The sequence below is a fragment of the Rutilus rutilus genome (genome assembly GCF_951802725.1).
Source record: "Rutilus rutilus genome assembly, chromosome: 14".
Classification (NCBI taxonomy): Eukaryota; Metazoa; Chordata; class Actinopteri; order Cypriniformes; family Leuciscidae; genus Rutilus; species Rutilus rutilus.
The window spans coordinates 34,601,967-34,628,580 of record NC_140219.1 but is presented as its reverse complement, the minus strand read 5'-3'; the positions used below and the strand labels follow the sequence as shown (position 1 = coordinate 34,628,580).

Genomic DNA, 26,614 nt, shown 5'->3' with positions numbered 1-26,614 from the left:
CAAAGAACGACCGAAGTGGAGAGTGTTGCCGGGGCTCACCTCTAGCACCTCCTCCCCTGCGGCCTCCACGAGTTCCCAAAAACCTGGCCAGACGGGTTCCCCTAAAAGATTCACTGTCACTGGTGGAAGGGTGCTCAGGGGAATTGACCGCCATGGCCTCCTCAGTCTGGCGGGCCCATAACGCCAGGCACTGAAAAATGTTCATACAAGAGGGAACCTCTTCAACTTTCGAATTCCCCCTCTGCTGCCTCCTCTCTGTCTTCGTGGTTGGGGAAGAACCACGAAAATCCATACCGCTGGATCTATACATTTTGACGGAGTCGTTCTGTCACGGGAGCACAAGGGAAAACAGGTAGATCCATAAGCAGTAATTTATTATTCAGGGTAATCCAAAATCGTAATCATCCAGGGAGGGATCAAAATCCATATAATCAATCCAAACAAAAGAAACAAAACAAGAACAGGCTAGGAAACAGACCTCAGAAGTGGTGTGACGAATAACAATGACTCCGTGACAAACACTAACCAGACAGGGTATACAGTTTATACACAGAAACTAACAATGTGATAGGGAACAGCTGAGTGCAATGAACAGTGATAAGTCCAGACAGGGATTGTGGGAAATGCAGTTCCAGAAGTAATGGTGACAGTATGGGGAAGAGACCTCTAGTGGACACCCGGGGAAACACAAACCAGACACTGTGACAATTACACTGACAAAGATTTGAGCATGACAAAATTAATGTTGAATTTTATGATTGGTGTTTTTGATGTAAACTCCCATTGCGCTCTTTTTTTTTTTTTTTTTTTTTTATTTATTCGGTTGTACAGCACAATGGCCAACTACTGAGTTCAACAACTCAGTTGTTATAGTGGACAGATCATTTATTTTAACTTAAAATAAGCAAAATAATCTGTCCATGGGGTAAGAAAAATAATCTTAATTCAAACAGAAACAAGATTATTTTTCTTACCCCATGGACAGATAATTTTGCTTGTTTTAAGCTAAAACTCACTTAATTTTGATTTATTTCCCCAGAAAACAAGACGTAATATCTTAGATATTTGGACTGGAAACCAGACAAAAATACCAAAGTAAGAAAAGCATTTTTTGCAGTGATCATAAACTCCTCCCTCTTACAACACTAACCAGGAAGAGACTGACTTGTTATTTCTCCTTTCTGTCACACCGACTTTGTCTCAACAAAAGCAATAAAGAATAAGCAATCAATGGAGAACAAAGAGAAAAACTTTACAGAAGGACTTTTGTGATGTTCATTTCTGAACCGACAGCAGATCTTTGATTCTCATTGTGATTCATTTTTGAAAACCGTAATTCAGAAAGTGAAAGTAGAGTTTAGTTTGCGAGACTCAAACAGTGAAAATGGCTTCAGCAGCTGAAGATGATTATATTTGTCCTGTTTGCTGTGAAATCTTCAAGGTTCCTGTTCTTCTGTCCTGTAGTCACAGTTTATGTAAAGAGTGTCTACAACAGTTCTGGAAAACTAAGAAAACTCAGGAGTGTCCTCTCTGCAGGAGAAGATCCTCAAGAGATGATCCTCCATTCAATCTGGCGTTAAAAAACTTGTGTGAGTCGTTCCTGAAGGAGAGAAATGAGAAACGTTCATCAGGATCTGAGGAGATCTGCAGTTTACACAGTGAGAAACTCAAACTCTTCTGTCTGGAGGACAAACAGCCTGTGTGTATAGTGTGCAGAGACTCAGAGAAACACACCAATCACACATTCAGACCCATCAGTGAAGTGCTTTCATCTTACAAGGTAAGACAAATGTTTCTTGTTTCACATGTAAAGAACAATAATTAGTCATGAACATAGATATCATCACATTCATGCATTACTATTTCAATGTCATTTTACTCAACTTTATATGACATTTACTGTGCTGTAAAAGCACAGTAAAAATGTCTTATGTTTTTGTGTCTCATACTAAATAGTGGGGCCTTTTTCATAGATATCATTATTTTGCAAAAAAAAAAAAAAAAAAAAAAAGAGCACAATTGAGCGGAATAACTTTAGTTCAGCCTCATTGGAGGGTTTTTCAAGCATGAACTCCCTGTTTAAGGTCCTGCCACATCATCTCAATTGATTTCAAGTCAGGCCTTTGACAAGGCCACTCCAAAACTGTAATTGTGCTTTTTTGAGCCGTTCAGAGGTGGATTTACTTACTATTCTTTGAATCATTGTAGGGCTGAAACGATTAGTCGACATTAGCCTAGTTTCCATCCACTTTTTGCGCTGTTATGTTATCGACAAAGTGAATATGCGATAAAAAAACATTACGAACTTTGCCGTCTCCAGACTGTTTCCATTCAATTGGCCTTTTACCGATAATATTGTGTGCGTGATGACGTCACGAATGACGAAAGCGATTTGTCGCATATGTTTTGGTGTATCGCAAAAAAAAAGTGCCCTTGAGCCGTTTCCATACATCTTTTATTTTATTTTATTTTTTATCGCAAATTCTACCTTTTGGGGTTCCAGTCAGCACACCCCCCAACACCAAACAAACAAATAAAAAAAAAAAAAAAATTAATAATAATAATGGAGAGAGTATTCAGGCAGTTAATTGAAATTTGCCAGGTTGTCATTTCAATTTCACAAATAATTGCAAGTGTCCGAAATATCAGAAGACGACGGCAGAATTAAACAGTTGCTCATCTGATAGGGCTCAAATTAACTATACCGTTACGCGAAGAAGTCCAAGGGTCTGGGAGAGACCATGCAATACGGCGTTCTGGGAGGAAGTTGTGGAGAGACACTTTACAGAAAGTCTCTGGGTGCAACATTTTAGAATGACACGGCCGACGTTTGAGATGCGTCATTGGTCCTGATACCATTGGGCCCGGGTGGGCCTGGTACATTTTCTACTATGGTACGTTTCATCATTCAGATCTATTTGCGATCCATTCCATAAACAAACAACGCAGTTTACATGCTCCTTGTTACATTATTCATTAAAGTCCCACTCTGATCATATTTTGAGCTATTTTTAAACATTCTCAGTGGTCTTTAAATGATGATTATGCCGTTTTTAGCCAAAATCACAAAACCTGTGCCGTTTCACACACACACACACACACACACACACACACACACACACACACACACACACACACACACACTCTCTCTCTCTCTGATAATAATTAATAAATGCACGCATAATTATCAGTGAACTTGATGAATGTTGCAGATATGTTTTACATGCATGCACAAACAAATGCCTTTCAACTTATGTGTGCAGAATTCAGAATAAAATGAATGTGCAGCAAGTTGTACAAATAGAGAGTCTGTAGGCCTACTGTGTTGTTGCCATTAAATAAGCGCATTTAGTTTCATATTTGTTAAAATATTATAATGTTATTTTTTCATCTATGTTGATTATGAAAAGTGAACCGCACGAGTAAGATAGGATGAGCAATATCGAGAGACATGGAGCGGGTCAGACATGATTTTGACCACTTAATTAAGTTAAGTTTTGCTGAAAGACTTTTTTTAAAGTGAATTTCGTTTTGTATAAATTGTATCTTAATTAAAAAAAAAAAATGTATCAACCAATTGCCTGCATTTAATAAATACAAATATTTAAATATAACAGACAACAATCATAGAGGCGCCCGCGCGGTCACTTGCATTGCTCGTGAACAGGAGCGCATCTCATCCTAACTTAACGAAACTCAGCATATGCCTCACAGACATAAAATATAGCCTATCTTAAGAAAGCTTGAAATGTCTTTTTAACAATTTAAAACGAAAAGAAATAGGCTACTCTCTGGTTATGTAATTCATGATGTGCATTTCTCTCTATAGGCGCGTACTACGGAGATGGCGATCGTCAACTTCATCTTTACAGCTGTTGTTGCTGTTAATAAACTAAAAATAATAGGCCTATAATTTTATTAAACAATAAATTAAATGAAATTGTAATTGTATTAAAAAAGTTGTTTAATTTTTTTTAAACCTATGCTAATTACGCATTAAATTCAGGTAGGCTACTGAGTCGCTGTCCTCAGTGCCGCAGAAAAGCGCTGAAACGGAGATGAAGGGGAACCCGTTTTTTTTGGCTTATTTTAACTGGCCCATCCAGTTTTCTTTGATTCACCTACAATCAAAATCCTGGCGCCACTAGTGCGCACGTGATGAAAATCATGTGACACCACATTTATTTGCGTTAAAGCCCTTTTTTTCGACAAAAAGTGTTTCCAAACTAGTTTTTCGCGTCATTTAAAGTATCGACATAGAATGTATGCGCTAAAGTTAAACGGAAAAGGATTGTGTCGACATTTGCAAAAAAATATCGATAATTGCCATTTCCATCAGCTATATCGGTAAACATTTTGATGCGCTAAACCTTTTTTCTCAAAAAAACACTTGGATGGAAACCTGGTTAATGTCGACTAATAAAAAATTGTCGACAAAATATCTTTGTTGTCGAGTAGTAGTTTGATCTCACGTGACCTAATGCAAGGGCCTGCGATTTGACCACTACGGCGCTGTAGCGCTAGAGTGTAATGCAGCCGTTACAAATGCTATTGCGGTAGAAGAAAACACAGCGCAAATTATGACGGAGTGCAAACGAATCCAAACTAGCAAGGTGTGTGAAAGTTTCACAAAACTTCAAACCAAGAATGCTGTCGTGTGCAATACATGCAAGGCAGAACTTGCTTTTCACGGGAGCACAACATGCATGTTAAAGCACTTAAAGAGGAAACACCCCGGCATAAGAGGAGCCGGTGAGAGGTGAATGTTCTCCAGCTGGAGCTACTAAATAACTAACAGTAAATCTCTTTATTAGTGAATGCAATACTACTAATAATAGTAATAATATTAACAATGATAATATAATTACAGCAATGTGATTTATTTTTGCATAGAATAAAGCTTGATTGAGCTTAGGTGTCAGGGCTGTTTTTATTATTGTAACACTATAAGGTATTACAGTCTTATCACTTGCCTGTATTTTGTTCCATATTCATGAAAACTTACAAAAGGAGATGTTATGCAGAATATCATGCCAGTTACTTTTTCATACTGTAAATTAAAAGGTGAATGAGAATGTCTCTGTCAGCTCAATTGTCATGTCAATTTTTTATTTTATTTTATACTTATAATAATTGTTTGCAGATTAAGTTTGTCTGTAATTCAGCTGATTAATTTTGTTTATTTTTTTCTATTGAAAGAGAACAGAATATTTAAACAATGCTTAGAGAGCATTTGTGTGTGATTTGAGTTGGACAGAAATCAGAACATTTAAAGGTACGGTACAATATGTAATATTTTTGAATTAAAATATCCCAAAATCACAAGGCCTGTGTTATATATTTTGTTAAGTTGATTACTTACAATATCCCAAATGTTTCCAACTATTTTTAAATCGTGAGAAAAACCAAGGAAACGGCCGCGTTAGAGCAGGGGGGAGCTGGGAGTCGCCAGTCAATTGCGTCATATCCACATTACCCTCGGTTTCCGCTCGTACTGCGTGGAGTCCTGGACAAATGCGGAAGTTGTAGTTGTAGCGTCTATCAAGCAACAAACGTTAGCTTGTTTCGTGCAGTCGTCATGGAACACAATTATTCTTTACCGATTGCAGCTGGTTCTGTCGACAAAGACAAGTCCCATAAACGTAAACGTCAACGTACGGGTATTATTGCTTTAGGTTTGTGTTTAGTTTATTGACATTGTTTATCATGTCTGGTGTTTATGGCCATGTAAATAAATATAGTGTGGCGAGCAGGACGAGTGGCGTGATTACTGATGAGCGACACCTGCTGACACACCAGTCTCGTATCTTTCACGGAGGAGCGGAAGCATAAAGGGGGAGCGACGACAGTGAAGAGCGAGAGAGGACAGGCCTGAACTTGTGTTGTGTTGTGTTTTATTGTGACAGCAGTCGTCCGTGAGGGGCTGCTGTCTTTTACTTTTGTTTTGTATTTGTTTTATTTTTATCATTAAAATGTGTCATGAATGTTCGCCGGTTCCCGCCTCCTCCTTCCCATAACATCTGAACTTCGTTACATACTGTATAGCATGTGTTATACATAAAGATTAATCAGTATTTTGGCAAATGATGTGGGTATGTTCGAATGTACTTTTTCAACAATTGTTTAGAACACGTAAAACTGCGCCGCGTTATCACAACAATGAATTCGACATACAGTAACATCTATGATAACCAATTTAGTATTAAACCTTACTTTTCTTGCGATTAATTAATTTTAATGAAGTAAAAGCATGTCATTAAACGCAACATTTATAAAAATAGAACTTTACCTCATCCATGAACATGATTTTTCGATTCCCGTCTGACTGATTTACATCCACGGTGGAGTTGAAAACGACAGTTCCCATCAGGGATGGAAATTAGCACCCGCCACCAGCCAAATGCGGGTGATTTTGTGTTGTGGCGGGTAAACTCGCTTCACCTACCGGCCACCGTGGCGGGTAAATAAAAATAGCATACTGTTTCACACGGACGGCGGACACTTTTAGAGGAGGCACACCCTCTCCATGGTTCTGACCAAAGAAGAGCGCTTTGTAATCTCCATTACGCATCATACCTGGCGTTGTCTCTTAGTGCGCTCCGAAAACTCTTGAGGTATAACTTAACTAAAAGTATACTACCACTAAAGGTATACCATTGCTAGGCGTCTTCAGGGCTATCATCCACTCGCGAGGCAGAGGCGCTGGCGCCCTCCTAGCAACGGCGCTGGTCGCCGAGAAAGATGTGATACATCATGAGATGCACAAATATGTCTGGAGACATGACATGTAAGACATGATTTTGACCACTTCATTGAGTTTTGTTTTGTAGAAAGACTCTTTTTAAAAGATTTTCGTTTTGTATAAATTGTATCTTAATTTTGATCAATGTTTTATCAACCAATTGCCTGTATTTAATAAATAATAAGAAAATATATAGCAGACAATGTAATAAGGCGCCGGCCCAATCACTTGCATTGCACGTGAACTGGAGGGCGCCGAAACTCAGCTTGTGCCTCACAGATTTTAGAAATATAGGCTATCTATTATAGAAAGCTTGAAATGTCTACTTTTAAACGAAAATATTCAAAACCAAAAGAAATAGGCTACTCTCTGATTGTGAAATCCATATGAAATGTGCATTTGTCTCTGGCGTTCATGGCGAATCCGCATCGTCAACTTCATCTTTGCAGCGACAAAGAAAACACCAGTTTATTAATAAATAATTATTAATAAATAATTAAATGTCTCCTTGCTATTTTAGACACATTCATAATCATTACTTTTACCGGTTATTTGTGGCAAGCTTTATGCGTGCGGTTGTGCGCTTGAGTGCGGCTATATTAGCCTACGTTAACCTGTGTAGGCTATATAGCCTATTTAAGTAGCATAATTCAAATAATATACAGGGGCAATTTGTCCACGAATGGCTTAAATGAACAACTACTAGTCGACTAGAAAAAAATTTTTTAAGTTGGAGGCAGCCCTATTCCACATATTTTCGAACCAGGCTCAGGCCATTCTGGGTTGAGCGAGCGACCCTGCGGAATGAGCGAGCGGAGCTGAATATTCAGAAATGCACTCTCCACTCACAGGCTCTGATTGGAATAAACCCGTCTGCTGAATTTGCGAATTCTGCTGAATCAAAATAGACATAACCAGCTTTTTAAACAATTTAAAACTTTATGAGCTTATTGACGATTTTTTATAGTTCTTGACAAAATTAGAATATTTGAAACTTTTTTTTTTTTTTTTTAAGAAAAGTTTTGGGTGGGCCTGTTGAAAAGTGGGTGGGCCTACTAACGCACCCAAAACGCCGTGCCTGGTGTGTGTATAAGAAAGAAAGAGAAAATGCCAGTATTTCATTGAGACTTGAGATTAAATAAACTGCTGTAGATCTTGTAGTATTAATTTTCACAGTTACACATTGTATGTTAAAAACAAGAAAGTGGCTGGTAAAAACATTGAGTGGCTGGTAGATTTTGAAATCCACCAGCCACAGTGGCCTGTGGACAAAAAAGTTAATTTCCATCCCTGGTTCCCATCATTCCACGCTCCTTCACATCGTCATCAAGCTACGCCGTTGTTGTTGTTTGGAATGTAGCGCCCTCTAGCGGCAGAACATCTTGCATATTGTACCTTTAAAGAGAATGATCTGTTTAGTTGGCTCAAAGTTCATTAATTAAAACAACCATTTCAAAAGCTGAAGTGATTTTCTTTTTTTTATTATTATAGTTAGAATATGTATAACTCAGTGTTTTAACTAATTGAAAAAGCTGAATAATCGTTCCAAACGTACTGATTAGTCGGCGAAATAATCTACTAATAGATTAATCGTTTATCAAAATAATCGTTTGTTGCAGCCCTAAATCATTGTCTTGTTGCTTGATCTTCAGTTTGCAGACTAAAGATGGGATATTGTCCTTCAGCATTTTCTGATAGAAAATAAGAAAATTCAGTTCTTACGATGTTGTTCTTGGCCCTTTGGTGACTTTGAGCCACTTCTGGGAAGGTTTGCTACCGTGCCGAGTTTTTTCCGTTTGGATATAATGGCTCTCGCTGTGGTTCTTTGAGTCCAAGAGCCTTTGAAATAGCTTTGTAATCCATCACAGACGGATGTTTTTCAATCACCAAATGTATTTCAATTTTTGAAAGTCCTATTTAAGTGTTTATTTGATTGAACAGGGCTGCAGTGATCAGGACTGGTTGTGTTTAGTCCAGATGAACAACATTATAAATACATTATCACGCAAGTCAAGTTAGTGTTGGATAACTTTTTTGCTTCAGTAAATAACATTGTCATTTACAAACTGTACTTTGTGTTCACTCAGGTTGCCTTTGTTTTATGGTAAGTTTTAATTTATGAATCAATTTAGTATGAGATTTACACAAAAACAGAAGAAATCAGGGTGGGGGTGAATACTTTTGCACAGAATTGTATGATCATATCACTGTATTTTCTTCTCTTCACTGTAATCTGGTGTTTAATGTATTTTTGTTCAATTCTAGGAGGAGCTCAATACAGCACTGAAGTCCTTACAACAGAAACTTCAACACAATGAAAAGAAGAAAGGAGAGTTTGAGGAAACAGCTCAACACATCAATGTGAGGAAACAGAATCAAGAGTCATTTTCATTACAGCTGGAGGATCACTTTATACCGTTATAAATTGATATATTTAATATAATGGATCCAGTTGATTATTTCTGTAAATGACGAGCGGCTTCTGCTTCTGGATCCGTTATATGTCGGGTATCCGAGATTTGTGTTGATTGAGATGATTGAAGTGAATGTGATTTGATTTCAGTCTCAAGCTGAGCACACAGAGCGTCAGATTAAAGAAGAGTTTGAGAAGCTTCATCAGTTTCTCAGAGACGAAGAAGAAGCTACAATCACTGCACTGAGAGAGGAAGAGGAGCAGAAGAAGCAGAGGATGAAGGAGAAGCTGGAGGAGATGAACACACACATCTCAGCTCTTTCACACACAATCAGAGACATGGAGGAGATGATGAAAGACAATGACGTCTCGTTTCTAAAGGTGACAAATCAATCTGGCTTCATTCTTTGTGCAGAAAACAACTTGTATAGAGAAAACAACTTGTATGTATCATTGACAATGAGAGTGTTTGATAAGATATTAAATGTTTTCAAACTCTATATTTTCCAGAACTTTAAGGCCTCAATGGAAAGGTAAGTGAGCTGCTCGTATCTCTTCTCTCAGTGGATCTGAACTCAAATTCACTGCAGTTCTGACTCCTGAATGTTCCTCAGAGTCCAGATCTCACAGCCGGATCCACGGATGAGTTCTGGAGCTTTGATTCATGTGTCGCGTTATCTGGGTAACCTGCCGTTCAGAGTCTGGAAGAAGATGCTGGAAACTGTCCAACACAGTGAGTCTCAGCAGATTTGACACCAGTGCAGAAGATAGTTCACATATAAACACACACAACATCAACATTTGATAGACATATATTTAATAATCACTTGAATTACTAAGTGAATCTAAACTGTATTTCAGAAAATCATCAGATCATACAGCGAACTCATAATGAAAAGTCTATTCCTCATGGTTTATGTTTATGTATTAGGATACAATAGTGTTTATTGAATACTGATATTAAACCTGAAGCCTCAATCCGTTCTGACAGTAACTGAGAGACCATTGTTATGATAGCATGATTTATAATCTCTTTCAACAAAAGAAAAATGTTTTACATTTACATTTCTAATACATCATATCTCATCCTGTAATCTGATGTTATTCTCTTTGCAGCTCCGTTGACTCTGGATCCAAACACAGCACATCCTCGTCTCACACTCTCTGCTGATCTGACCAATGTGTCGGTCAGTGATGGAGATAAAACACTTCCTGATAATCCAGAGAGGTTTGACAGTTATGCATGTGTCCTGGGATCTGAGGGCTTTAACTCAGGAACACACTGCTGGGATGTGGAGGTTGGAGACAATACAAACTGGAGTCTTGGAATAACAACAGCATCAAACCAAAGGAAGGGAAAGGGTTTCTCTAACTCTAATGTCTGGTATGTGCGGTACATGAACAGCGAATACATCTCACAATCCCCAGAGCAACGTGGCACTGTCTTTACTGTTAAACAGAAGCTTCAGCGTGTGAGAGTTCAGCTGGACTATGACAGAGGAACAGTGTCATTCTCTGATCCTGTAACTAAAGTCTGTCTGTGCACATTCAGGACATCCTTCACAGAGACGGTCTTTCCATTCTTATGTAATGTCTGCACAACTTCTCCTCTGAGGATCTTACCAGTTAAACTGTTTATTACAGCAGAAAATCACAGTTAAATCTGATTCTGCTTCTAGATTAATACAGTTTGGCAAATTATGCTTCAATAATAACACTGTAATCAAAGGGTTTCATTGATCAATCACACTTCAATGTAAAGTTTAGAACCAAATTAACCCTTGTGTTTCCTTAAGGACATGTTTGTCTCCTTCAGTTTTTTTTTTTTTTTTTTTATCCCTGTGTTAATGCAAACTGCATCAATTTTGGCACAAGTGTGTATTTTTATTAGATTTTTCTTATTTCCTTTCCACATTGTACACAAAATATTTACACTCAGGACCTCAAGGACAAAAATGTCCCCATTGAAACCCATTGAATCTCCCAATTTCTTTTTTTCCCAGCGCTTTTTTCCTGTTTTGGATCAACTGGATAAATTATTGTGTAATAATTGTGTTTGTGTTGCTGTGAGGTTTGTGTATATGTACTAAAATTTGTATTTGTGCATGAAATAGTTGATAAAGTAAAATGATTGTACTGTAAATCCCAAATCAATTTTTTATTGTTATAAATTCAATACTTAAGTAAACATTAAACAAGTCATACAATAATGAAAGTATGTTTAAATTTATGTTTGCAATATGTAAGACATGATAAAGTATTGACACATTTTAGTAATCTTCTTGCCAGTGAAATCCTCATATGTTCATATGTATATTATCCTATAACTCGAGCTCTGAAACGTATGAATGCACTGAGGTAGCAGCTGTTTATATATTCATCCATCATTTTAACATTTTAAAATGTTTGAAAATTGTAATTTTTTTATACTTAATATATATATATATATATATATATATATATATATATATATAAACTTAAAACTTTTTTTTTTTTTTTTTTTCCGTAAGGCAATTAGTTCTGCAGCAAGACATAGACACAGGACAGACACAAATGCACAAATACAAGACCGAAATACATAAAATACTTAATGTTACAGGCTCTGGTTGTACAACAGAAGAATTGAGAAGATAAATAAATAAATAGGCCTAAGTGCTACAGAATAAAGTGCTCCATTTCTAAAATAAATAAATAAATAAATAGATAAATAGGCCTCCAATTCGACAGCCATATGTTAAAAAGAAACATCTGACAATGTTCATCATAAAAATAATATAGCAAACACAGGGAAACATTTCCATAACAATCACCAATTCCATCAACAACATCAATCAATACTATACATATTATACAACCCCATCACTATTTAATTGTTAAGTTTATCTACTCCTCCGGGTTGAGTTTAGAAAAGAGATGGCAGTCGGAAAACAAATGAGTGCCTGTATCTATTGTTCTTTACTGGAGGTAATCTAAACCGAGACCCAGAAGGTAAGATCTGAAACTCTAAATGAAGGGGGTGGGAACTATCAGAAATAACTGATTTGGCCTTCCTAATTACCTGTCTGTTATACAGGTCAGTGAGGCTACACTGCTGGACAACTAGAATTTTACTGCTGACCTTCACTATATTGGAAAGAGCAGTTTTGGCCTTGACAGTGAGATTACCATACCAGCAAATTACTGAGAATGTTAATACAGACTCAATGTATGATTTATAAAAAAGGGTCATGAGGGTCTTATCGACACGAAACTTTGACAGTCTTTGTTGGCCTTTTTTTTGCAGAGCATCTCAGTGTTGGAATTAAAATTTAACTTATTGTCGATCAAACTGCCGAGGTACATGTACGTTTCTACGAATCCCACCATCTGCCCATTGATGGTAGTGTTCTGTGGAGTTGATGACTTACGCCTAAAATCAATCAGCATATCCTTTGTCTTATCTACATTTAATTTAAGGAATGCCCTATCACACCAGAGCACAAAATCTTCAACAACAGGACCATGATCACTTTCCTCAGAGGAGAGGAGACTGACAATAGCAGAATCGTCTGCAAATTTTAAAATGTGTCTATTTTCATACTGGCTGTGGCAATCATCAGTATAAAGAATATAAAGGAGTGGTGAGAGGACACACCCCTGAGGAGACCCCGTGGATGATGACATCTCCTCCGACAAGCAACCATTCACCCTTATTCTCTGAGTTCTATCAGTTAAAAAGTCAAGAATCCAGCCCACAATGTTAAAATCCAGGTCAAAGTTCTTTAAGAGCCTGTCAACTAAAATATGTGGTTGGATTGTATTAAAAGCAGATGAAAAATCAACAAATAAAATCCTTGCTTGAGTTTACTACCTTCGAGGTGTTTAAATAACAAATTTAACAGAGTAGTAGTAGCATCATATTAGCGCTTAGCCCTATAAGCAAACTGTAGTGGATCAAGGAGATTCTCAGTTTTTGTGAGAACGACTTTTTTAACCAATTTTTCGAAACACTTCATAACTAAGGAGGTCAGAGCAACCGGCCTAAAGTAATTTAATACCTTTGGATGATTATGTTTGGCCACTGGAATGACCGTAGACTGTTTCCAGATATTCGGCACTCTCTGTTGCTCTAGAGACAACTGGAAAATATAATGAAAAATTGGGCCTAATTGCTCTGCACAAGAGATGAGCAGGCGACTGCCAATGTTGTCAGGCCCAGGGCTTTTTCCCGTTCTGGAGTGTTTAAACATATTGACCACCGCTTTTTCATCAAAGAAGGGGACAAAACCATTATAGATGGGATTTCTGTTCTAGAATGACATTCCTAGAATTTGAGGTATCAAACCTCAAATAAAACTTGTTTAGTTCTGTTGCATGTAGATTGTCACTAATGAAGCCTTCCAACACAACCTTAACATTCTTTTCTCTCCTGGTGCCGATAACAGTTTTCATACCATCCCAGGCTGAACGTAGACTTCTTCCACCAAAGTCTTTCTCTATTTTTTCTTTGTAACCCAGCTTTGCTCTCCTTATTTCACTTCTTATTTCCTTTTTCAACTTGTTCAATTCTAAAAAGTTGCCTTCCCTAAATGCCTGCCTCTTTCTGTTTAATAGCAGCTTAAGTGATTTTTCTTACCCATGGCTTATTATTTGGATATACCTGTACAATTTTATCAGGAATTACATTATCAACACAGTAGGAAGCATAGCAACTGACAACATCTGTAAGATCATTTATGTTGGTACAGGACTCCTTAAACATGCCCCAGTCGGTGCAATCGAAACAGCCCTGTAGGCACAGGATGGCATCCTGAGTCCAGTTCTTAACACGTTTAGTGAGAGTTTTACCACTCCTTAAGGCCATGCGGTACGACGGGATGAGCTGGACACAGTTGTGGTCAGCCCCGCCCAGCGGGGGAAGAGGAAGAGCTTTGTATGCGCCTTTTATAGAACCGTAACACAGGTCCAGTGACTTGTTTTGTCTGGTCGGGCACGTTACATATTGATAAAAGTCTCTCAGACACTTCTTCAGCGAACAATGGTTAAAATCACAGAGGACGTGTTTTACGGTGTGTACTTTACTCTTAACACCTTTTACCTGTTTATTTATTATTCTCAGGTAAGGTAAAGAAAGTCTAATCTGACCTAAACCGTAAGCATTCAAAAGGTACTTACAATTTGGTCAGAAGACTCCCCTGTGGTATGTTCTCATTATAAGTCTTCCAGCATCATACATCTAAGTCTCGGTAGGCAGATTTTGTAATCAATTAAATTTATTTTAATTGGTTACTTTTCTTTTTATAATAAACAAAAATATAAAGGCAAATAAAACTTCATCGTTTAAGTATAAAATACAATAATCGCGTTTTGAATCAAAGGTGTCGTAAGCTCTGGGCTTCTTATCTTCTGCTTGGGGTTTCTTGTCCTCAGCTCTGGGCTTCTAGGCGTCGGGGGCTCTGGCGTATCAGTATCCCAAGAGGCAGTCAGTTCATTCAGTCTTTTATACTCCTGTTGTTTTCAACAGACGTTAGGTTGACACTCCTCCAAATTTTCCCAGATCCTTCTCCAGGCAGGTGCAAGCGGTCCACCTCTTCATGTCCTTGAACTCCAGTAAACTCAACTAAGATGGCTGAGTTCATTTAAAGTTCTAGGAGTCAGTCCTCTAGCGCACACACATACACTTTTCTACTCCTCTCAACATGGGTTGGAACAGTCACATATACATACATAACCAATTACTGTACATCTATGCCAAAACAATATAAGCCATCTTTTACAAACAAAATAAATAACAACATTGAATGCAATGCATTATATCCAATACATTGGATAAATATGTGTAACAAAAAGGCATCTATAATACACAAGGAGGCAGGTAATTGCATTTTCTTGATATTATACAACAGACGAAAACAGGTGCTTCGGGCGATATTTCTTGAAATTTTTGTGTTACTTGCAATATTGACTCCGAGGCTTTATCCGCATTTGCTCTTGGATGGATATACACAACTGTAACGAATATTTGGGGAAACTCCCGAGGCAAGTGTAACGGGAACAGGAATTTTAATACTGACCCTTGAGGTACAACAACAATAGACAAAAGGTGTATAAACTCAGTTTTATTAACAATCTTTCAATACATAAAACACACACTATATATAGATGTATACACAACTAGGAAAAGAGGTTATTAACATCTATATACGCGGTCCATGATCACGCTAAAGATCACAGATGATTAAGTACACATAAGCATATTAAGCAAGTAGCACTACTGCTATAAAAACCAGTGATAAAAATATGGCGCCCTCTAGAGGGAAGTAAAGTCCCAAGGTCACAGTTATCTCAACGCTGGTAGATGCACCACTAATAATTCTACACTGTACAAATCACATCACACACACACACAATCGCACTTTCATGAAAACAAGGGTTAAATAACCATAAACGCATGTGACAAAAGATACACAGGATCACACAGCAAACTGCTACCACGTTAAAAACGCTGCTTACACGAGAAATACCCTTTCACCACATTCACTATTCAGGAAAGTTATAGCGAGCAGCCAGACCTTATAGCCTAACCATTGTCTGCTTAATAAAACCCCCCGTTTCTATACAAGACATAAATTAACAGCCCAGCAACCACTCACGGCCAGTCCACAGTTCAAAATCACAGTACAAGGAAATCGCCGCCGTCTCTGTCTCTTCGTTCCTTATGACGATGCAGGGGATCTCGCGCCTCCCGTCGACAGCGTTCCTTATGGCGTTTATTTAGTCTCAAAACTCGCGCACATAAAATCTAGGCGCGTGCACAGGATACGAGGGCAAAGAACAGCATCCGCGCGCAACATGCCATCCTCGCGCGGGCGCGTGTCTGCACCGCGAGCGCTCAGAAAGCAACCGCGCGCGTTTCTGAGCCCTCGCGCGGGCGCATATCTGCACCGCGAGCGCTCAGAGAGCAACCGCGCGCGGGCGCATGTCTGCACCGCGAGCGCTCAGAAAGCAACTGCGCGCGGGCATGGGGCTGACGCACTCTCGCTCGACCATCTCTACGTGCTCCTTTGAAGGCGGGAACAGTGGCTGATGTCTCTGCTCTCCGCTCATTTGATTGGTCACTTTCAACACCGATCAGGTGCAGTCAAGAGACGATGAGAGGTGGAGAGAAAAAAACATGTCGGAACAAGTAAGTCACAAATTTAACATCTTTCAGAGATCTATTGTAATATTATTTGATGATATTGATTTTCGTTTCCTGTATGCGCTGTAATTGTGCAAGTTAGCTACATTTTTGTCGTTAGTAAAACTAATAGCAGAAGTTTTCCGCCCTCCAGAAATTTGCTAAAGCTAGCTACCCTTAGGCTTTAGCTAAAACTGTTATGTTTAAATAACTGGAAGATTAACCAATTTCTGCATTTTCTTCCAGTTATTTACATTTAGCGGTTTAACCTAAAGGGTAGCTAGCTTTAGAATGCAGTCATTTGTTAATTGGTAAAATTATTAGAGTACAAACCTGCGAATGCTAATTTGGAAAAATACATACATTATTTTCGTGATTAAAATTTTTTTCGACAAGTTTTAAACGGTGATTTGTGTGTGTGAGACCATGAGACATTATTAACTATACTTTGTTCTGTCTTGCAACAGCTAAGAAATCACATCTATCAAAGGCTTTTACATAAAATAGAACAGGGATTCAACACAACACCATTGAATTTGGATTACTTCGAATTTATTTGTCGTCAGGAGCTGTATCTTCTACATGCCCTATCCAATCATGTTGAAGTACATCCTGCTATCACCCAGGCTTTGCAAGATCTCTTTGACCTTGTGAAGGCACAACTGGAACGTCCAGACCCATGTATCACGGTGGAAGTTGCTGCTGGTACCACAGGGCGACCCAAAATTTTGATTGGAGAACAGCGTCTGAAAGAAATGCTCCATACTCAACTTCCTGTGTCGTGCATAGCGAGACTGATGGGTGTTTCAAGAAGCACAGTCTTCAGACGAATGGAAGAGTACGAGCTCTCTGTCAGGAACATGTATAGTTCCATCAGTGATGATGAACTTGACGGTTTGGTTGCTTCAATCAAGAATCCTTTACCAAACGCTGGCTACAGGATGGTCAGAGGGAGACTGGAGTCAATAGGCCATAGGGTTCAGTGGAGAAGAATTGCAGCCTCCATGCATAGGGTTGATTCTGTGGGCATCATTTCAAGGCTGTCAAGTCTTGGCTGTGTTGTACGCAGAGTTTACTCTGTACCAGGACCCTTGTCTCTGGTACACGTGGACACAAACCACAAGTTAATCAGGTTTGTATTAAAGTCAAGTTTATTTGAAGTTAATAATTTAAAGTACTGGATAGCTACTTCATTTTGGATTGGGTAATTTGCATAATACACATTGAAATTGTTTTAATTTGATATTTTATGCCCAATTGCGTTCTAGATACAACATTGTGATATTTGGAGGAGTGGATGGTTTCTCCAGGAAGGTAACTGGTTGCTGCTGGTTTTTAACATTTTAGTAACAGCAAATGTTGAACACGGGCTATACCAGCATAGACCTTGTGCATTTGGTAGACATTCTTAAGAATAAAGATTTTTACATAACTTTTTAAATAAAACACTTGTAATGCTCAGACCTTAAATTAATTTAAAGTCTAGACATAAACAGAGAGAAGTAGCTCTGGCTACAATCATCTTCCCGCAAGATGCATTGGCACTCAAACTTTAATTTTCATAATATAACTTGGTCAGTGTGCTTTGCTTGCTGAGCATACTCATGCTTCATGAGAAGGAACCCTATCAGTTTTAACTTTGATGCCTTTTAATTGTTCAAAATGTTTTTTTTTGTAGATAATGTACTTGAATGCAGCCACAAATAACTGTGCATCAACGGCATTTCACTTCTTCCTTGAGGCAACTCACCTGCATGGTTTACCTTCAAGGTAGTGTATTTTAGAAAGTTAAAAAGCTACAGTGTTATCTATGTACTGTAGGTAAATAGGCTGGGAAAATTACAATTGTTTAATATGAGCTTCATCTTACATGGAAAAATTTAGATTAATCAACACTTTCCTAAAAGCAACATGGCATTACAAAATAATTATTCTGTTTACACACTCATCCCATTGTACACACTCATCATCCTTGGTTGTGGGTTTATATTGGATGACATTTATCACTATTGACTACTTCTTGAGGGATGTGTTTATTAATATAAGAAATGACAGAACCATCATCAAAAATATAAATAAGTAGTTCAGTTAGGCCTAATTGGTACCATAATTACTGCGATTTCAGGGTAAGAGCTGACCAGGGAGTGGAGAACGTGGACATTGCCCGGTTTATGTTCACTGTCCGTGGCACTGATCGGGGAAGCTTCATCTCGGGAAAAAGTGTGCACAACCAAAGGTACAATTCATTTCTTACCTTGCATAGTTTTTTCCTGATAATCATACTCGTCCTCATATTTTATTACAGTGTACCTGTATGGTCAGGTTTGTGAGGCATCTTATACAAATGACAAACAAAAAAAGAATTGAAAGACTTCAGTCTTTGTTGCATTCATTTCCTGTTATCACTGTAAAGCTGTTTTGAAACAATCTGTAAAAAGCACTATACAAATAAAGGTGACTTGGCTTGACTTTAAGTACTGCTTCCCTTAAAGGGATACTTCACTTTAAAATGAAAATTCTGTCATCATTTACTCACCCTCAAGTTGTTTAAAACCTGTATGAATTTCTTTCTTCTGCTGAACACAAAAGAAGATTTTTTGAAGAATGTGGGCAACCCAAACGGTTGATGTACCTCATTGACTTGCATAGTTTTTTTTTTTTTTTGCTTGCTTTGTACAGCAGAATGAATAAATTCATACAGGTTTGAAACAACTTGAGGGTGAGTAAATGACAGAATACAATTTTGGGGTGAACTATCCCTTCAAGTAATGCGTCTTCATCTGTCTTGTTCTCCATAAAGTAAGTGTTAATACAACAGATTTGTTTACTGCAATCTTGTATTAGTAGTGAAGTATGTGATGCACCAACATAGTTTTCCAATTAGAAATGTATTGCCTGCTTGACTTTGGCACAATGTTGTTTTCTTACAGTGTACTCAAGATAATTTTGTTTTAAACCTTCGTAGGATAGAACGCTTATGGCGAGATGTGTGGATCTCAGTATCATCGAAGTACTACAATCTTCTGCACTCCCTTGAAGAAGATGACCTCTTGGACATTTCATGTACAGATGACATATTCTGTGTGCATTATGCAATTCTTCCAAGACTCAAAAGAGACTTGGAGATATTCACTGAAGGCTGGAACCACCATCCACTACGTACTGAGGGAAACCGGAGTCCGACACAGATTTGGGAAATTGCTCGGATGCTTAACACCAATGTACATTCAGAGAACTTTGCAGTAAGTTTTTTTTTTTTTTTTTGAAGAAGAAAATTTATACGACTTGGGACCAGATTTACTAACAGCTTGCCTTGATGCATTCATAGGACCTTCAAGAGCCAGACATTGACTGGGACACCGCTATTGACTTTGATGGCCCTGACTCAGAAACTGGTGTTATAGTGCCTGAATATGAGTGCCCTCTGACTGAAGAGGAGATGATGGAACTCCAATCTTTGGTTGATCCAGCTGATCCAAACATTACTGATGAAGAGCTATACATTCTCTGCTATCAACACATAAAACGGCTGCGGACACACAGTTAACCTCTTTAGGTCTGATGTTCCAATCATTGCAAACACGTTGCCTTGTGTAGGTTTTGCCTTAGCAGTCTAAGTTTTAGTTTGTCTGTGTTTGAACAACAGTTTTGTAATGAAATATTGCAAACACTTTTTCTTTACATTTTTTTATTGCACAATTACAATACATTTATATTAATAAGTACTAATAATGCTAATAAAGTACTAATAAAAACTACAAGGTTTTATGAGTGCATACTCGAATGAAAATTCGGACATAAATTTGATCATTTTATACCTTCTGTACCTGACAAGTGTCTTTAGAATAAACATGAACAATGAAACGGTGAATTCTCCAACTCACTTAACTCATTTAACAGCGGCCAAATTCATACCCATGGACAATGGCCTGAGAGATGACACTTTTGAACTCTGCATAAGTCGTCAGGTGTGTAACTGGGAATGTCACTGAGCGGGAACAAGAATTAACCACAGGATAGCATATACTATGTGTACCATAGCGCACATGACAGTCATGGTCAAACTCCATGACAATTTTGAAATTTTCACGGTCTGCATGAATTAGTGGAACATGAGCCTGTCCTGTCAGCCACTGGCAGAACCTGCCAACGTTAATGTTCATGTCATTGATACGTGTTTCTGCCGTAACATCTTCATCTTCACCCTTCTCTTCAGGCATGTCGTCTCTGTTGCCCTCTTCTGAAAAAAGTTATATAAAATTATTGTGAATGAAGTTAATTTAAAGGATGATTAAAAGCATCATAACTTGCCAATATAAGATAAGTTATAGTTCCTTGTTTGCTATGAAACAGGAAAGCATTACTTCTAGTTTACTAATATAAACTAATTTACTTTTAACACCAGTGTTTACTACAACTACTGATATAACCACTAATCCTTCTGTTTCTACTGTATAACTCAGAAAAAAATCATTTTGACACCCGTCAAACTCATTTTTCAGTGAGGGCCACTTCAGCATTATGGCTGCCCTCAAAGGGCCGGTTGTAAATGTAAGACTGTAAAATGTTACTACTCCTTAACAGATTGTTAAATAACTTTTAGAGTTTGACACGTGGTATAACTGCTTATAATTCTACTTTTGGAATTGCTGATACTATTAGTCAAACATTTACTGCTAGTTGTACTTTAGTTCTTGTAGTATTGTTGAATACTGTTGCTACTTTTTAATACATTATGACCGGCTCTAAAGTAAGGAAGCTTGTTTCCGCCACAAAATAAAAAAATAATTTATAAATTGTTGGCAGAAAAGTTAAGGCCCCAATATACTTCAAACCAAATAAAAGAACAAAGTTATATGATGTAATTTCGAACAAAATCAGGTCAAAACTAACTTTATTTGGAGTTTGTTTTGGGAATTTGAAACAGCTTGTCAAAGTGAACTTTCAGGAAAAGCTCGCTCTGGCTGGTAAACACCTTCGTAATACCATTGGTCCGTGGCGATTATGTAATAGGTAGGTGTGTTATGAGGTATATCGCTGCTCGGGTATTTCGAACTTCGTTTACCTCTAAACGAATAACGGGAAAAAACTTTATCGTGAGTATATTAGTGCCTTTAGGGTTCTCTAATTTAGTATGGTAACATTGTTAATTTGTACAAATTATTCACCTTCATCCTCCATGTCCTGTACAAAGTCCTGCAAAAAGTTGACCACTCTGGACTCTCTCTGACGCCTCATTGTACCCTTTTCACTGAAGATGGGTGAAAGTGACTTTACTAGAAAATCGGCATCCACCTGAAGTTTGCAAAAGAGAAGCAAGTCATCCAGTGTTAAAAAAAGAAAAAGTTTTGGTAAAAATTATTCAATGCCGATTTTATAATGGATGGTATTTTAATTGCTTGCCTTGCAAAAAGATCCAGGAACAAACAGCTGTCTGCAGATGTCGGTTTCTTGCTGGACCAAGCTGAGGAGCCCATACAGTTTCATTCCAGAGCAGATTTGTTGCAGCATGGGAAGTAACCTCACTGTAGCGTGCAGAACCACAGAGCTGTAACAAAGTAAAAAAAATAAAAATAAATAAAAGACCAATTCTAGAATTTGAATTAAAATGAAAGGAAATCTCCTACCGCACAATGTCTTCCTTTCTTTGTATGGACACTGCCCCTGTGTATCCACATGACAAAATCCTGTCTGTGCACACCATCAGGGTTGCATCGTCAGCTGCCTTAATCTTTAAAACACACAAAACCACACTTAACCACACCCACCTGAAATAAGAGACTTTAAATTAAGTTTACAAGAAAAAGGGTCCTTTTTGTTATTTTGGAACTACGTATCATTATGGACCGAAAGTATGGAATTAATAATGATGATATTTGAACATTTGCCACCTAAACATTAAATTATGATTCGCAATGCAATGTTTTCACATTTTAATGAATTACCTCTCGTATTAGTTCCATGAGTTCAGGGTCTGTAATGTCATTTTCAGTTATCGCTTCCTGATCGATTTCTCCAGTGGATATATAGTTGTAACACCACTGCATAAAAAAATTTGGGGGTGGTCCATCCTGTGCGATGCTGACAGCAAACAGTTCTCCAATAGTCCTACAATCCAACAAATATATTACTGCAACATTGGGTAGCAATATCAGACAGAGTGAGTAGGGAGGTTACTTTTGAGAGAGAAGTACAATAATCTAAAACATGTCTTGTAATTTAGGGGTGTAAAAATATATTGTCACAATATATCACACACAAAAAAATGCACCAATATGTATTGTGTATAGTTCACCAAAATGAAACTTTTGACTTTTAGGGTAATTTGATTGCTCACCCGTCCCCCTGCCCTGATGGACTGTGTTATATTACTTCGGTATCGCAATAGTATCATATCATGAGTTCAGTATTGGTAATGTATGTATCGAATCATGGCATGAGGTTATCGTTACACCCCTACTTATAGTCCATCTAATGTTAATCTTTTTAAAACAACACAGTCAGTGTGAAATGTTAAGGCCTGTTCACACCGGGACGAATTTCACGCGCGATATTCGCCGACGTTTAACGCCTCGTGACTAAACAAAGGGCGCCAATGTGAGTGTGCACACCGGCGCGAAAAACGGCACGCGTAAAAGCGTCATTTTAAAAAAAACGCCTCGGGTTCGTTTTTTTGGTTTGACGCGCTGCGTCAAAAACTATCCGACCAATGAGATTGGCGCTTTTGCTCACGTGTCTGGAGCTTCTGAAGTTACAGTAAAACACATCTTGGGGGCGCTCAAACACAAACGGTCTTGCCGTGCACACGTACGTAACGGCGAAGAAGATATACACCAAGTAGCGTCTACACTGCCGGGAAGAAATGAGACGAGGAAGATGCAAGGCAAGATGAGTGTAGAGCTGCTGGTCGGAACATAAAGAACTATATGACAAACACGACAGCGACTACAAAAATTTTGATAAAAGAGAATTGTTATGGAGTGGCTTCTGTTTTACATTAAGCGCCATCTAATGTCAGGGAATGAATTTGCATGTTCACTCGGCTCATCGTCAGCGAAAATCGCTTGGGTGTGAACACAAAAAACGCGTTGAAAAACGCTGGCAAATAACGCGCGCCGATATTCGTCCCGGTGTGTAGGGCCCTTTAGGCTGACATGGATTCGGTATATAGAAAAGTGTCACTATGTAATTTCTATTTACAATTTTTATAACCTACTTGAAGTTGTGTTTGTCCATGTCCGTCATTGAATACTTGGGGTTTTTGCCGTTATCCCCTCCCTCAAAGAACCGCTTCTCTATTCCTGCCATCATTTCTTTTCAGAATATGGAAATAGAGAACATAAAAAAATAAACTGCATAATTTGTTCAGCTCTTGGTAGATAAAAAAAAAAAAAAGCCATACCGGTTAAAAATTCCTTCCTCAGAGCCCCATTGTCAATGCCAGCCTCTCCAATAAAAGAAACTCTAAGGGGATTTTTTGGTGAAGATTTTTTCTGTCGCTGCCACTGTTTTAAGCCTCTTTCAAGCATCTGATCCCTTGTAACACTAATGCTGAAGATGCTGGTTTCATCCATCCTTTCAGTAAGGATTTTGATGACATCAGCAATGCTTAATATTGGGAAGGAAAAAAAAGGAGTTAGGGAAATTTCATATCATTACTGTCAAATTAATAAAAATTTCTGTAGAAAGTTTTGTTTTGAAAGTACCTTTTAATCTCTTGATGTGCCTTAAATCGTTTTTGAGGCCATTTCTCTGTTCCATCAGTTTCTTTATCTAAGTTGATGGTCTCTGTTTCATCATAAGATCTGTTGGAATACATGCTTTAGTCATACTAAAAGATTGAGATAGTCTGTATTTCAGCATAACAGGATCAAACGACTGTTTGTTACTTGAAATTATGCTTCAGAAGATGATGATGCATGAGAAAACTGAGAAATACCTTTCACCACAGATGCTTGCATGGATTTCAACAAAGTCACTGGGGTAAAACCGCTCACAAATTGGACAAGCCGTCTAAAATGTAGCCCAGTATTAATAAAAATATTAATATGGTACACAACAAATATTTTGCCTGAGGGTAGTCCTAAACTAAAGATCATGGCACAGACGTGAAGAAATTATTATGAAGTCGTTATTTTTGACAGCCGTTTCCTTCATCAGTCTAACAACTTGGTCCAGAAGATAATGTTACTGGGCCTTTTAGACTCTTTTTATTGCTTTTGACATCACATTTTGTCAAATATCTTCCTTTGTGTTCAGCAGAACAAAGAAACTCATACAGGTTTGGAACAACTTGAGGGTGAGTAAATGATGACAGAATTTTCATTTTTGGGTGAACTATCCCTTTAAATTGTAAGGAAAATTGTATTCATTGCATGCCTTGGACATGGACCCTTTTTTTCTTACTTGGACGTCAGGAACCTTGACACATGAAGGAAGATCTAAATCTGTGGAGTCCTTTAAAAGTAAGATGAGTGATAAAACAAATTAGAGTGTAACAATTATGAACAGTACACTTTTAACAGTAAATTATTATCTAATTTGGAACATATATCAGACTTTATAAAACGGTTAGTTTCAATCCTTTATTTTGATTGGTCAATAGTTGTGCTTTATTCACGATAAAACACGGCTATGACCGCTTCACCCAATGGTTCTATGTATCACTACAACACCCCTAGCAACCACTCTTAGCAACTTTAACACATGTGCGATCTCATTGATATTGTCCATTGAAGCTATAGTGGATTATTGTGAGAGATCGAAAAAGCGAGTGTAAAGTTACCTGCATTCACAGTAGACATCGCATTTTCCTTCAGGTCAGTCCTATATTCATAATAAAATATTCCGTTTGAATGTCCGCTGCGATATCTTGTCCTTTTAAGAGTTAACCGTTAAGGTTATAAGCTACAAGGTAATGGAGCATTTTATACATTGTCGTGTTTCTTTAGAAATAAATAATGGACAAATGGAGTCTTCAAACGCCTCAGATGTAAAGTTATTCGCTGTCAAAGTGACGCCAAAATGAATGGGAGTCAATGGGATGCTAACTGCAGGTGAAGTTCTGCTACAAGATGGCGGCACGCGGCCGGCTTCAACTTCCGGTCGACTTCCTTCCCGCCTGGGCCCTATGCACAGCTGCACTACTTCCTGAACTTCAACCAGCTCTTTGTTTTCCTGTCAGCCATTATTGGACAAACTGATTAATCCAGGTGTGTCTGATTATTGTTGTTGGTCAGACACACCTGGATTAATCAGTTTGTCCAATAATGGCTGACAGGAAAACAAAGAGCTGGCTGTAGTTCAGGAAGAAGTGCAGCTGTGCATAGGGCCTGTTGCGTCTTCCTTCTCCGTGAACACAAGTTTGAGTCTTTTCAATACAAAAGTCTTCTCTGCCGACTGACTCATTCATAAGACAGTCTTTGCGGCCATCTATTGGCGAAATAATGTATGTAACCTCCGTTCATAGACTCTGCTTCTGTTGCTGTTTACAGTCAGGGACTTTTTTTTTCCAGCGGAAGGAATGCTTTTAGTTATTTTACTTCATGAAAGTTGCATAGATAAATATTTTTCAGCTTTAATATTTGTATTGTGTGGCAACCGTTTTATAAAAGCAATAAAGTACTCGAGGCAAGTGCTTTATCGGGAATAAGTAACGGCTGAAGGGGTTACTCCGCTTCGCATCGTGCCTAACAACACCCTTCAGCCGCTACTTATTCACGATAAAGCACAGCCTCTCGTATCTTATTGCTTACTTATATTTGAGTCTCTAACAACTTACTGTCACAGTCATGCCAATATTGGGAGTGTCATCTGGAGAGTTGTCAATGGATGGCATGTCAATGGCAAGACTGGTTGATGGCAGGTCTTCATTATCTGGTGACCCCGGGAAATATTCAGTCTGCAAGAAAAACAAATAAACAAAACAAACATATTAGGATAAATAAAATCTCATTATCATTATTCATTTATTTAGTGCAATTGTTCTGGGTAAAATATTCTTGCCTGTTCATCGGAGTCAGTTGAGACCTTCACTGTCTCACAAGATGCCACATGTGCGGCTAATAACTGGACTGGCATGTTTTCTAAGCAGGAATGGCATGTTGCTTTAGGCATTTTTTCAAACTCCTTTGAAGAGTGAGGAAGTGGTGTTAAATCAAGTGCTCCTTGCAATGGTACAATGAACAGAGTTGACTTCCCACGTGCAACTGCATTTACATAAACACCCGAATAACCTTCTGCCTCAGGGGGCACAATACACAGTTTTCTTTGTCCACATCCCCCTACAAGAAAAAATAAA

General features: G+C 38.1%; 3 protein-coding genes across 4 annotated transcripts in view; 2 read left to right on the top strand and 1 right to left on the bottom strand.

The window, feature by feature from the left end:
* The first annotated feature begins 515 nt into the window (after positions 1–515).
* LOC311303507 (nuclear factor 7, brain-like) overlaps positions 516–26,614 on the top strand; it is a 33,836-nt gene continuing 7,737 nt past the window's right edge. The window contains exons 1-6 of one of the 2 annotated variants that reach the window (XM_084430029.1): positions 516–1,780; positions 9,008–9,103; positions 9,306–9,536; positions 9,666–9,688; positions 9,770–9,888; positions 10,272–10,504. In XM_084430029.1, the coding sequence (XP_084286155.1) occupies positions 1,385–1,780; positions 9,008–9,103; positions 9,306–9,536; positions 9,666–9,688; positions 9,770–9,888; positions 10,272–10,504 (1,098 nt within the window). In that variant the 5' untranslated portion in view covers positions 516–1,384. Of the gene's footprint in view, positions 1,781–9,007; positions 9,104–9,305; positions 9,537–9,665; positions 9,689–9,769; positions 9,889–10,271; positions 11,417–26,614 lie in introns of those variants that run through there. The other variant, XM_084430028.1, reaches the window with a different exon arrangement.
* LOC311303501 (uncharacterized protein) lies at positions 15,960–19,861 on the top strand (the record flags this gene model as incomplete). Its single annotated transcript, XM_084430021.1, has 7 exons — positions 15,960–16,320; positions 16,782–17,446; positions 17,583–17,628; positions 17,993–18,084; positions 18,440–18,550; positions 19,280–19,556; positions 19,643–19,861. The coding sequence occupies exons 1-7, from the start codon at positions 16,309–16,311 to the stop codon at positions 19,859–19,861; spliced, it is 1,422 nt and encodes a 473-aa protein (XP_084286147.1). The 5' UTR covers positions 15,960–16,308.
* On the bottom strand, positions 20,185–24,759 carry LOC311303523 (uncharacterized protein). Its single transcript, XM_084430050.1, has 10 exons — positions 24,721–24,759; positions 24,254–24,327; positions 24,021–24,119; positions 23,717–23,922; positions 23,531–23,627; positions 22,260–22,422; positions 21,942–22,045; positions 21,718–21,862; positions 21,483–21,609; positions 20,185–20,554 (listed from the first exon to the last, which is right to left on the bottom strand). Exons 4-10 carry the CDS (start codon positions 23,886–23,888, stop codon positions 20,208–20,210), a joined length of 1,155 nt encoding a protein of 384 aa, XP_084286176.1. The 5' UTR covers positions 23,889–23,922; positions 24,021–24,119; positions 24,254–24,327; positions 24,721–24,759; the 3' UTR covers positions 20,185–20,207.